At 49.5% G+C, this 12,715-nt stretch overlaps 1 protein-coding gene across 1 annotated transcript; it reads left to right on the top strand.

Annotated features, from left to right (window-relative positions):
- Nucleotides 1–3,310: 3,310 nt before the first annotated feature.
- LYZL4 (lysozyme like 4) lies at nt 3,311–10,069 on the top strand. The gene is made up of 4 exons (XM_036432004.1): nt 3,311–3,449; nt 3,574–3,723; nt 5,895–5,973; nt 10,000–10,069. The coding sequence occupies exons 1-4, from the start codon at nt 3,311–3,313 to the stop codon at nt 10,067–10,069; spliced, it is 438 nt and encodes a 145-aa protein (XP_036287897.1).
- The last annotated feature ends 2,646 nt before the right edge of the window (nt 10,070–12,715 follow it).

Raw genomic sequence — 12,715 nt, 5'->3', positions numbered from 1 at the left:
ACTTTATCACTTTTAATTAATCAATTAATTACCAGTCATAACTGAGTCAAGCTAGAAGGACTTCTGGGTTTTCAAAAGGCCAACACTGATCCTCAATCATCTCAACATCTCTTAACCTTTTTGGATCTTAAAGATAACCTGCTCTGATGCTCTTATGCAACAAATGAGCTTGCCGAGGCTCCAAGATAAGATGTCTTTGATTATGGTCCCATTGGGAGTAGAGAAACAAAATAAGAGCTTCTCCCACTGCTCCATGCTAGAAGGAATTTCTGTGGGGGCCCCGAGAATTCTGGGATAGGCAGAATAATGCTCCCCACAGGTGTCCACGCCCTTACCCCAGAACTTCAGAATATGTTATTGACATGGCAGATGTGATTAAGGTTGAGGACCTTAAGATGGGGAGATGATCCTGGATTGTTAGGGTGAGCCAATCTAATCTCATGAGACCTTAAAAAACGTGAGAGGAGGCAGAAGGTGAGTCAGAGAGGTACAATGGAAGAAGAGGCAGGGGAGAGTCAAAGTGTGAGAAGATTTTGACCCATTCTTGCTCACCTTGAAGCTAGAGGAAGGGAGGTCCAGTCAAGAACTGTGGGTGGCCCTCATAGCGAGGATGGTCCTCAAATGCCAGCCAGCGAGGAAACGGGATCACAGTCCTACAGCCACAAGGAACTTTGTTCTGCCAATAGCACAAATGACCGAGGGAACAGATCCTTCTCGAGAGCCCTCAGGAGCCTGCTAACACCTGATGTGAGCCCATGAAACTCATGTCTGACTTCAGACCTACAAAACTTTAAAACAACACACTTGTGTTGTTTAAGCTGCTACGTTTGAGGTCACTTGTCACAGCAGCAATAGAAAAAAGAATACAAATGCTATGGTGACAGACCCCCTCCCTGCTTCAGAATATTCTGGTGCATAGCAACTGATGTCATAGAAAAGATTCTAGAAGAAGAGGTAGTGGAGAAGGACATATGGTTTAGAAGCTCTTGGGTGGAGGCAAAGGGGTATCAAGAAGTGGCATCTGAAAAATCCAGGGAACTGAGTGGGGGGAGAGCAACTTTCCATAACAAAGACTGAAGCTGCCACAGGGGCTGTTCCTCCCCTCCCCCGAGAAGGCACCTAGACCTGCAGAAGGACTGGTAGACTGGTAAGCAGGTTGGCAGGAACCAGGACAAGTGTGACAATACCCAGTTGCAGGTGACACTTCTTAACAAATTCACTTACTGCTCATCCAACGACAGTTCTGTTGGGAAGAGTAGGTTTTTGTTCATTCATTCGTTCCAGAGAGATTTATTAAGCACCTACTATGCACCAGGATCTGTTCTAAGTTCTGGAGATAAAGTGGAGAAAAAATTGACCAGGTTTCTGCATCACTGATGCTTAAACTCTGGTAATGGGAGATAGACAAGTGAACAAATAAATAAACAAGGTGATTCTTAAATTGACCTATATTATGAAGATTGGAGCCTTCTGGCTGCTGGTTGGGGCCTTCCTTCATTCAGCATCACCCTCTGGTGGTCGGTGCACATCATAGCAAGCAATCGAATTCCCGGTATCCTGGTTGAACTCTTGAGGAGACACTTTGCATACTAGCCTTTTATATATATAGATAAGAATAATTGTCTGTGATGGGTAGTAGTCAGGGAGTCCTATTTGAGGTGGTGACTTCATTTGAGCTGAGACCATGACCAGAAAGAGCAAGCTATGTGGTGATTGGGTAGAGTCATGTTGTAGGCAGAAGAAACAGCATGTGCAAAGGACCTGTGGTGGGAATGGGATTGGGATGTCCAAAGAAAAACATGCAAGGTGAATGTGGTGGTGTGAGGGTGAACAAGAAGGGGAGAGGTATGAAATCGGGCTAGAGAAGTTCTCAGAGACTCAGTCAGGAAGGGTCTTGTGGGCCAGGTTGAGGAGCTGGGATCTTGTTTAGAGTACAAGGGGAGTCCATTGGAGGCGAGTGATGTGACGGGATACACGTTTTTAAGAAGGTCTTTCTAGGGTTGTGTGGAGAATGGGAGAAGGGAGCAAAAGAGGAATACAATTAGGAAACCTCAACCGAAGTTGGAGATGATGATGATCTGGACGAGGATGGTATGGAGATGGCGAGAAGTGGGTAGGTTTTGGAAGAACGGGGGCCAGGGCTCTGGATGAATTGCCTCCTGGGGAAGAGGGAGGGAGAGAGGACTGAGCATGACTTTTATCAGCTGAGAAGGGGCCTGCCCTCTGGGAGCCAGACATTGCCCAAAAATATTGCTTGCTTTCAACAATATGTTGAAATGTCAACAAAGTTCTCTCAGATCCATTGGAATTCAGTCATGAAGCTAAGGGTGTGGCGTGCGCAAGTGTCCATGGGAGATTGAGTCTTTGCATATTTAACTCACTCTTTACATCAATGCAATTAGGTGAGTGGTGCTTTCACCTTGATTGCAGCTGAGGGAACGGGCGCAAAGAGACGGAGACCCTCTCTTAGCTCGCCCCTGGGATCACGAAGACCCCAGCCACGGAGGGTGGGAAGCTGGGATTGACCCAGGCAACCTGAGCCCTTAGGTGCTAGGCCCTCCTAAAGCGGTGTGTTGGGTCATGCCTTCCTTCTTTTGTCTTCCAAAATGCATTTAGTGAACAAGTTCCAGTTCCACAATAAAGGGGAAGAAAGGACTGCAGCGTCTGTAACTGATGCAAAAGAGAAACGAATGAGGACGAACCAAGAGGAAGCCATTGGGTTTTGCTGAAGAGAAAGTGTGTGTGTGTGTGAGGAGAGGGAGGGAGAGAGAGGTGCCTTCAAAAGAGCAATTTCTTTTTCTTTTTAAAAAAATATATTTTATTGATTTTTTTTTCCAGAGAGGAAGGGAGAGGAAGAGAGAGTTAGAAACACGGATGAGAGAGAAACATCAATCAGCTGTCTCCTGCACACCTCCCACTGGGGATGTGCCCACAACCAAGGTACATGCCCTTGACCAGAATCGAACCTGGGACCTTTCAGTCTGCAGACCGATGCTCCATCCAAGGAGCCAAACCAGTTAGGGCCAAAAGAACAATTTCCTTAGAAAACAAGAGGTTAAGCAGAGGGTGGGGCCGCAGGTATCTGGGTTTGCAGGAACTTGCAGGGGAGAATTGAGATGGGCAGCCGTGTCGTGGCTAAGCCAGAAGGGACGCCCATTTCTCTGAGCATGCTGAGTCGCACCCCCCACCTTCACAGGGCTCGTCTGTCCCTTCAGAGGAGCCGGTGTCCCTGGGACTTTGGTAGAAACTGTCTGTGACTCCGCCCGCTCCCCTGGCCACTGCTGCCCAGAGCTGCAGGAGCCCGGTGAAGATGAAGGCTTCCGCGGTCCTCTCCCTCCTCGGCTACCTGGTGGTCCCCAGCGGCGCTGCCATCTTGGGGCGCTGTGTGGTGGCCAAGAGGCTCCACGATGGAGGCCTGAGTGGTTATGAGGGCTACAACCTTGAAAACTGTGAGTAGGCCCCTCTTCGTCCCCTTCCTCCTCACCCCTTCTCTCTCCGCCCCTTACCCCAGCACTCCCAACTCCAGCCCTCCTCCAAGCCACACACACACACACCCCTCCTGTTCCATCGTAGGGGTGTGCCTGGCTTATTTTGAGAGCAAGTTCAACCCCGTGGCTGTCTATGAGAACTTGCATGGGTTGTACACGGGCTACGGACTCTTTCAGATTCGCAGCCCCGACTGGTGCGACAGGGGCAGGAACCTCTGCCACGTGACCTGCTCAGGTAGGTCCCCTCCCTCCGTTTCACACTGGGGCCCTCAGGGGCACAGCTTTGAGGTCAGGGGTCTGCCTTCCTAGTGACCAGAGTTTGCAAGTTTGGAGCAGGGAGGAGGAGGGCGTGGCAGGTGGGGCCCCTGGGGCACAGGCAGAAAGAGGAGGGCTGTGAGCCAGGCACAGCGGGTGGCCTGGGGACAGAGCGATGGCCACCCACATCCAGATGGGCACAGGAAGTGTCTGGTGTTGAGGAGGGGCAGGGAGGAAGCTGCAGGCGAGAGAGCTCGCTGAGCCTCACGGGTGAGCGTAGCGGGCTCCGGCTGGGCCTGATAGGACCCACACTTGGCCCTGCACTCTTTTCAAGGGGACAGAAGCTGCCATGGTACCAGGCAGAAGTGGACCCTGGGAGGAGGCAGGAGTGGGCCACCCCACAGTGCGCTGGCCCTGCTTAGGAGGGTCCAAGCCTCTGTGGTCAAGAGGAGATGATTCCTCAAGATTGACTTGTCCTGTGAGCATTTCCTGAGTGCCCACTAAGTGCCAGAGAAACTGCATGAAGCCCCAAAAGGGGGTGGAGCATCCACCATCGGGGAGGGCACGTCTTTGTCTCCTGCCCCTTGCCAGGTCCTGAATGGTGGGGTCACGGAGGAGAACAATGGGAGGCAAGGTTGGAGGAATGGACAGGCATGTGGGGCAAAGTTAGACTAAGCCAAGGGTTTGGGGTTCTTTTTTGCAGGCAACAAGGGGGCCAGGAAGGAAAGTTTTAAAGAAAAGCAGACTAGGTTAGGGAAGGGTTAGCTGTAGTGCAGGCCAGAAGGAGGACATCACTGTGGTCTTGGTTTCCATATTCCAAGGAGGGAATGGAAGGATGGGTGACAGCCATGTTGGTTCCTCAGAGGCCCGCTCAGATGCTGTTCCTTCTGCCTGGAACAATTTTCCTTCTGTGACTCCCTCAACCCACTTTCCTTGCCTACTCCTTTATTTATTTACTAGGAGCCTGTTGCAGGAAGATTCTGCTACCCGCCCTGCCCTGCCCTGCCCTGCCCTGCCCACGCTTTCCCTCTGGCAGCTGCCTTGCTTTCTGCTTTTCCTCCCTCTTCCTTCTATGCTGTCTTCAGTCTTCACTCCTCCCTCCCTCCCTCCCTCAGCATTTGCAAATTAACTGCCATCTTTGTTGGATTAATTTGCATATTCACTCTGATTGGCTGTGGGTGTATTGAAATTACAGTCAATTAGCATTTTCTCTTTTATTAGTGTAGATTATTGATTTCAGAGAGGAAGGGAGAGGGGAGAGATAGAAACATCAGTGATGAGAGGGAATCATTGATTGGCTGCCTCCTGCAAGCTCCCTACTGGGGATTGAGCCCACAACCCAGGCATGTGCCCTTGACTGGAATCAAACCTGGGACCCTTCTATCCACAGGCTGATGCTCTATCCACTGAGCCAAACCTGCCAGGGCATCATTGCCTACTTTAAATATCACTTGGCCCAAATAGCCTTTTCCCTGATTCTTCAAATCTAACTTAGGTGCCTCCATTCAAGGTACACCCCACCCCCCGCCATTCCAGGTACTCCTTGTATTACAATTGATGACACTCTTTACCCACTTCCAGATGGCAGACACCAAGGACAGGGATTTATCACGTGGGTCATTCTTCTTCCACTACTTCTTATGTTGCCTAACACAGAATATTCACTACACACATATATTCTTTTCTTTTTTTAAAATATATTTTATTGATTTTGTACAGAGAGGAAGGGAGAGAGATAGAGAGTTAGAAACATCGATGAGAGAGTCATCGATCAGCTGCCTCTTGCACACCCCCTACTGGGGATATGCCCACAACGAAGGTACATGCCCTTGACCGAAATCGAACCCGGGACCCTTCAGTCCCCAAGCCGACGCTCTATCCATTGAGCCAAACCGGTTTCGGCCACACATATATATTCTTAATGAAGATATTGTAAGAATCACAAGACAAAGTGAATAGATTTAGTCAAAGATGACCACATCCTGCTACCCCCCCTCCTCCCCCCAATGCTGTCTGGGAAACATCTAGGGATAGATGTGTTCTTGGAACCACACGGAAGCCTCTCAGCTGGGAGCACCTCGGGCCTTCCCTGACGTGCTCTGATTTAGCCACGTGGTGGTTTGGTTTCATTCCACTTCATTTTCTCCACAGCTTTACTGAATCCAAATTTAAATAAGACCATCGAGTGTGCCAAGAAAATTGTGAGAGGAAAGCAAGGAATGGGAGCATGGTAAGTGGTACCTCTTTAAATGTTCTGTGTTAAAGACTTTTACCTTAATTAAGATTTCTTCTTACTCTCTGTCTAATTTTGGCTGCACACCTGCAGTCCCAAACTAGTGGGATCCCACTCCCCAAGTTAAGCGAACAACAGCATTGTGTTCTACAACCCCAAGGCCACAGAAGGAAGGAGATAATTATCAATCAAATTGCCTTAAGTTGAACATCTTTCCCCCTCCGTTCCCCCATTTAAATCTTGTGTAGGGTTATACCGGATGCTAGGATGAGCATCCTTGTAATAAATCCTGATTATTTCTTTCATGTATATTCAAGGGTTATTGAATACTTTCAAAGATCCTTGATGCATGTGGTGAAGTGACAGTCCAGCAAGCCTGTACCGATTTACACACATGTTAATAGTTGAGTAAAATACCCATTTACTACTCTCTCACCAATTATAAAACCATTGCCAGGTGAAAGCAATTTTGTCTCATCATCTTTGGCATTTTATGACATCCCCTAGGGCAGTGGTTCTCAACCTTTCTAATGCCGAGACCCTTTAATGCAGTTCCTCATGTGGTGACTCCCAACCACAAAATTATTTTCGTTGCTACTTCATAACTGTAATTTTGCTACTGTTATGAATTGTAATGTAAATATCTGTGTTTTCCGATGGTCTTAGGCGACCCTGCTAGCGGTTCGCAACCTAAGACCATTGAAAAACACAGAATTTACATGTTTCAAAATTAGTTATGAAATAGCAACACAAATAATTTTATGGTTGGGGATCACCACAACATGAGGAACTATAATATATTAAAGGGTCGAGGCATTAAAAAGGTTGAGAACCACTGCCTTAAGGTGTTTGCGATTGGGTTATCTGTCTTTTTCTTATAAATTTGCCAGGAGTTATTGAAATTCTGGCCACAGGGCTAGAATGGATGGTGACGCTGTGCTTTTCCAACCTTCTAAAGAGACGGGGATGGTCTGCAGAGAGGGCCTACGGCTACGCTCTGCAGAAGGCAGCCGGAGGGTTCCGTGCTGTCCTCCTGCGGGGCCTCCTCGGATCTCCTGAGCAGAGGCAGCAGCGGAGCGGGGCAGACCCGCAGGTGGGCTTGTTGCCTTGTAGAAGCCAGCGTGGTGTTCCTTCCCCTAGCCCACAGCCCTGCATACACTGGAGATCCTGTCCGGTGTCTGGCAACAGATGGGTCTGTCTCAGAGGCCATGGCTTTTGTGTTTGCTTTTTTATTTTTTTAAAAATATATTTTATTGATTTTGTACAGAGAGGAAGAGAGAGAGATAGAGAGCTAGAAACATCGATGAGAGAGAGAGTCATCAATCAGCTGCCTCTTGCACACATCCTACTGGGGATATGCCCGCAACCAAGGTACATGCCCTCGACCGGAATCGAACCCGGGACCTTTCAGTCCCCAAGCCGACGCTCTATCCATTGAGCCAAACCGGTTTCGGCTTGTGTTTGCTTTTTAGCTTTTTTTTTCTTTCTGTCTTTTTGGGAGCAGAGTTCGGCCAGAGATGTTTGCCTTCCGTGTCTCTGTCTCTCCAGCATCTCGCTCTATGCCTGGCACGTCATAGAGCCCCAAGGCCTCTTGAAAGACCAAAGCTGCACTTGAAGCCATTACCCAGAAGGCACTTTTATTATCTTATAAAAATAAAACAACACATAGGTATTCTAAATTGAAAAAAACAACAACACTTATTAGCAGCCTCCCCAAGGTCACCCAGTGGCCGTGTCTCATGAACCAGAGAAAAACTATCGCAAAGCTATTTCAAAGTCCACGTGGCATCCCGGGGCGTGCACGGACCAGCATCCAGCTTTTCTCACTCAGGAACAGAGCTTGCCAATCCTGGCGAAGCTCTCCCTCCAGCCTCTGCCATCCCTGCCACCGCTGCTCCGGGCTCGTCTGCCAGTCCCCATGGGGAAGCAGTGAGGCGGTTCCTGCTGCTGTTCCCAACAAGTCTACACGAGCATCTTGCTCTTAGGATTGTTATGCTCTTTCAAGTGTGTCCTATGGAAATCCCTTGCAGATGCTCTGCTGGGACCATTCAGTGCATCGAAACGTTGGAGACAAATTGTTAAATTGGCTCCAGGGAGGGCATACCTCCAGCCACACTGCGTGTGGGGGGGTGTTCGTGTATGTGTGTGTTTTGTGTGTGTGTGTGTGTGTGTGTGTGTGTGTGTGTGTGTGGCATGTTCCCCCAGCTCATTAGTTTGCAGCGTTTCAGCTTGTGTGGCTTTTGGCAATCATGGCTTGTAAAACAGCGTTCTGTTTTCCTTTGCATCTTTAAAATGTAAAATAAATTGGGCATCTTTTCAGTCTGTCTGAGCCATTTCCTCTGAACAGCTTAATTGTGTTCTTAGCCAGTTTTCCTATTGGGATAATACTTGTTTTTATTGCTTTTATATGTATCCTGCATAAATTAGAGTCATGACACCTTTGTCCACCATATCTTTGTAAACTGTTTTTTTCAGGTTTGTTATTTATCTTTTGACTTATGGCATTTTCATCATCCAGGAGTTGGACATTTTCACAGAATCAGGTCCCTCAATCCTGTCTTGTGTGTGTGGCTTGAGTTTTTGTGAGCTATCCTTGTTAGAAAGTTTCCCATCTCCAAGACTGCAGAGAAATGAAGCCATATTTCCTGCTGTATTGAAACAGTGGCTGGCACAGACAGAATCTCACATTAAGTTTTTGTTAATTCAATTACAAAATAGAATTGTTACGTTTTTATTCTTAAATTTCTGCCTTCTTGGGATTTATTCAGGTATAAAAAAGATCGTGCTTTATATTTTCCAAATGGCTAGTCGAGGGGTGGGGGTTCAGGGGGTGGGTCTCAACACCACAAATCCATGATTTGATTGTGTTTTAAGTGGGAGTCCCCTTACTCATGTGAACTGTCTTCTGAGTGTTTACAATAGCTTGCATACCTCGCCTTGACTTTGCAATGAACTTGGAAGCTTGGCTGACTCTCCAGGGTGAGCCCCAAGGAGCTGAAACCATCTGTGTGGTATAGCACTAAGTAGAGAGATGCCAGGTCCGGCTGGTCAAGGCCTTCTCACTTGCTCAGCATTCCCAGGGAAGTGAGCTCTGATCGTGCTAATAAGCAGGCAGGCCTTTTCCAAAGCTCAGGTGGTCAGCGCTGCAGCGTAGGGGCAGACAGGAAGGGAGGGGACCAAGACCCTGCACGCCATAGGAATTTCTCCAGCAATGCCCGCCTGGCTCGTGGGGAGCCTTGAGATTTCTGAGAGCCTGTGTGGTTTCTTTGCTGCTTTATTAAACCCATGAGGGGCCAGGAGCCGGAGTCTCCTCTTCGATTCTGGGACCAAGGACCCTGAAAGACTCATGGAGGCCCGGCACCCAACAGCATTTCAAATGGCCTGCAGCTGGCCTGGCGACACCCACAGCTTCCGGGTTGGGAGAGGAGGACCTGGGGTCTGGGTGCTGGTGCAGGAGCTGGGAATAGGGGGATCCCTTCCAGGGGTGCCAGAAGAGAGGTCAGAGAAGCTCAGGCCAGCCGACCTGGGCAGGCGGAGGAGCCGCCAGGAGTTCTGGAAGGTGAGGGAAAGCAGGTGCATGGAGAGGTGAAGGAGGCCCTGGGCTCAGGACACAAGGGTCCCCATTTCAGATCTCGGGTCTGCCAGGTGCTCCATGACCCTGGGCCAGTCCCAGAACTCTGACACTCACTTCGGAGAAGTTAAACATACTGAGCTTGCAGGGCTGGGGAGAGTTTTTCAGTTCACAGGTCCTGCTCCCCATAAATCGTGGTGTGGGATGTATGGAAAGAAGTGTGTTTGTTGCAGGGTTTGGGGGTTCGGGGTGAGCATGCGAGCATAGGGAGCATAGGGAGCACCAGCATTCCTTTAGGGTGTGGTGGAGGCAGCAAGACACACTCTTGAGATGCGAAAGCGCCTTGACAAATATGCCCACAGCAGGAGTAGCCTGCTCCAATGCCCCAGGGCCTGTGGGGGCTGGATCTCTGGAGAACCTGAGCTCAGACTCCCTGGCTGTCCTCTCCGCAGGCCCTCCTGGACTCTGAACTGCCAGTTCTCCGACACCCTGGCGCGGTGGTTGGACGGATGCGAGCTGTAGCTGCTGGGGCGGCCCTCGCCACACTCCCAGCTGAATGTTCTGAATGGAGACGCCTTCCTGTGTGCGGCCTTTACTCCGTCCCGCTTGGCAGCTCCAGGTTAAAAGGACAAGAGTTTGCTTCCTTCAGGGATGCAGGATGCAGAATAAACCAGCCACTTCCTCAACCTGGGCTAACGGTCTCCACCTGTGTGATTGTACTGTGATTGTTACTACGCTAAGCATCATTGGCCATTATTATGACTTATTATTAATTCATCTCAGATGGAGGGTTTGGAGGAAGGAAAGGACCTGGAAAACGAGATGTGTCTATGAATATTAATTAGGAAAAGGAAGAAAAGAGGCCGTGGGAGAAAAGGGGAGTCCACAGCATCCCCTTTGCACTCCTGTGGAGAGAACCCAGGGACAGTTGCTCTTTCTTATAAAGAGTTAAGTTTTTAAATATATTTTTATTGATTTCAAAGAGAAAGGGAGGGAGGGAGGGAGAGAGAGAGAGAGAGAGAGAGAGAGAGAGAGAGAGAGATACAAGGTACATGCCCTTGACCGGAATCGAACCTGGGACCTTTCAGTTCGCAGGCCGACGCTCTATCCACTGAGCCAAACCAGTTTCGGCTGAGAGAGAGATATACAAACATCAAAAGTGAGAGAGAATCATGGATTGGCTGCCTCCTGCATGCCCCACACTGGGGTCTGAGCCCCCAGCCTGGGCATGTGCCCTGACTGGGAATCAAACCATGACCTCCTGGTTCATAGGTCAATTGATGCTCCACCACTGAGCCATACTGACCGGGCAAGAGTTAAGTTTTTAAAAGTCATCAATAACACATACTCACACTAGAGGAGCTGTGAGAGATACAGAAACATAAAAAAGGAGCGTCCACCCATGATCCTGGCACCCAAAGACAGCAGTGCCATGCTTTGGTGGCACTCCAGCCCTTTCTCTGTAGACGGGTTTCCTTCCTTTTTTTAACAGCGCCGCCATAAGGCCATAGGTAGAGTTCTAACGTCTCTTTTTAGAAAGAAAATGGTGTTAATCCATTGCTCCCCTACATGTGTTTCCATTTTAAGCAGAAAGGGGTTTGCTCCCGGAGCCAGGAGGCTCATAGGGTCTTGCAGAGGAGGGAGCAGCAGATGTCAGCTCACCTGCAGAGACAGGCAAGCGGGAGCAGCAACACCTGCTCCCCAGGAGCCAGGGCTCCTGCGGGAACCCGAGCTGGGGTGGGCTTCAGCCCAGTATAGGAGGGGAAGGACTGGGGGGCGCAGGAAGGGCTCACCTCAGTGGTGTTAGAGATTCTTCAGAGTGACCACATTCCATGGTGTGAACGCACCGCGTTTTATGACCTTTCCCCACACTGTCAGCGTATTAGAAACCAGGAGAGGATGCTGGAGTGCTTAGACTCTTAAAATGACACAAACAACTACATGGGGTGAAGAGAATGCGGAGAGCACAGATAGCCATAAAGAAGGAAAGTGAAGACGCCCACCATCCCCTTCCCGGAAACAGACGTTGTTCTCATTGTCATGCAGCCACGCAGAGAGGACCTGGGCGCAGGGATGGGGGTGCCAGTCACTGTGGGTGCACCCTCCCCACTTCAGGGTGAACGTGTGCACATTCTCATCCTTACACACATGGACTGCTACTGTGTGTACCAGTGGTCGGCAAACTCATTAGTCAAATATCAACAGTACAACGATGGAAATTTTTTTTGCGATCCAAAAACTGACTTCTGCGCATGGGCCACAAAGTTTCAATGGCACTATACGTGCGTGCCCACACGTGGTATTTTGTGGAAGAGCCACATACAAGGGGCCAAAGGGCCTCAGGTGGCTCGAGAGCCGCAGTTTGCTGACCACTGGTGTATACGATTTTGTAGCTGTGTCAGTTAATGTTTTGTGGTCTTAATAATCTATGGCGCATCCCAGAGCTGTTTGCAATGACTGCACAGTATCCGTTTATGTGGAACAAACTATAATGAACATAACCCTCCATTAGTCTCTTCCATCTAGACAAAAAGTCAGCGACAGGAGTGAATCATGGCCCCCCAGAAGGCAGGAAGACCCTTCTTTTATCACTTGGCCACTTTCAGAAAGTAGAAGCAAGAGCTCTGAGTTAGAATTTCAGGGGCTGCACTTCTACTCAAGCTCAGTAACGACTGACCGGCCTGCTCAGTTGGTTTCGTGTGGCTCTCCCCGCTGTCTAGCTAAAAAGGCATTCCCAGCACAAACTGGACATTAAAATGCTGCTGGCGGTGGCACTTGCTGTGGAGGCCACTGAGAAACGTTTGAGACCGTGAGAGCAATTTCCTTATTGAGCTGGGCGGGTCCCGAAGTGATAATGCCCCTGCCCTCCACCCCCCTTACCCCAGCCGTTAATGCAGCCTGCAATTGACGTGAGCCCTGTCTCCTGAGGAGCCACCGGCGTGCTGCCGCCTCCTTCCAGCCCATTACTTCAGCCGTGGCTCATCGTTGTCCTCTAATGGCCACTTGTGTCAACACGGGGTGAGGCTTGAGGACAGAGCAAATGTTAGTGTATTGATTGGAACAGCCTCTCTGGGGTTTCCCCACATCATCTCCTGACTGGGCGACCTCAAACCCGCTGGTAACGGGCGTTACTGCTAGCACTCATTCTGGGCCCCTGGTCTGGTTTAC

The sequence above is a fragment of the Pipistrellus kuhlii genome, unplaced genomic scaffold (assembly GCF_014108245.1).
Source record: "Pipistrellus kuhlii isolate mPipKuh1 unplaced genomic scaffold, mPipKuh1.p scaffold_m20_p_11, whole genome shotgun sequence".
Taxonomy (NCBI): domain Eukaryota; kingdom Metazoa; phylum Chordata; class Mammalia; order Chiroptera; family Vespertilionidae; genus Pipistrellus; species Pipistrellus kuhlii.
Note: the sequence above shows the minus strand (reverse complement) of the source record. Positions and strands in the feature narration are given on the sequence as shown.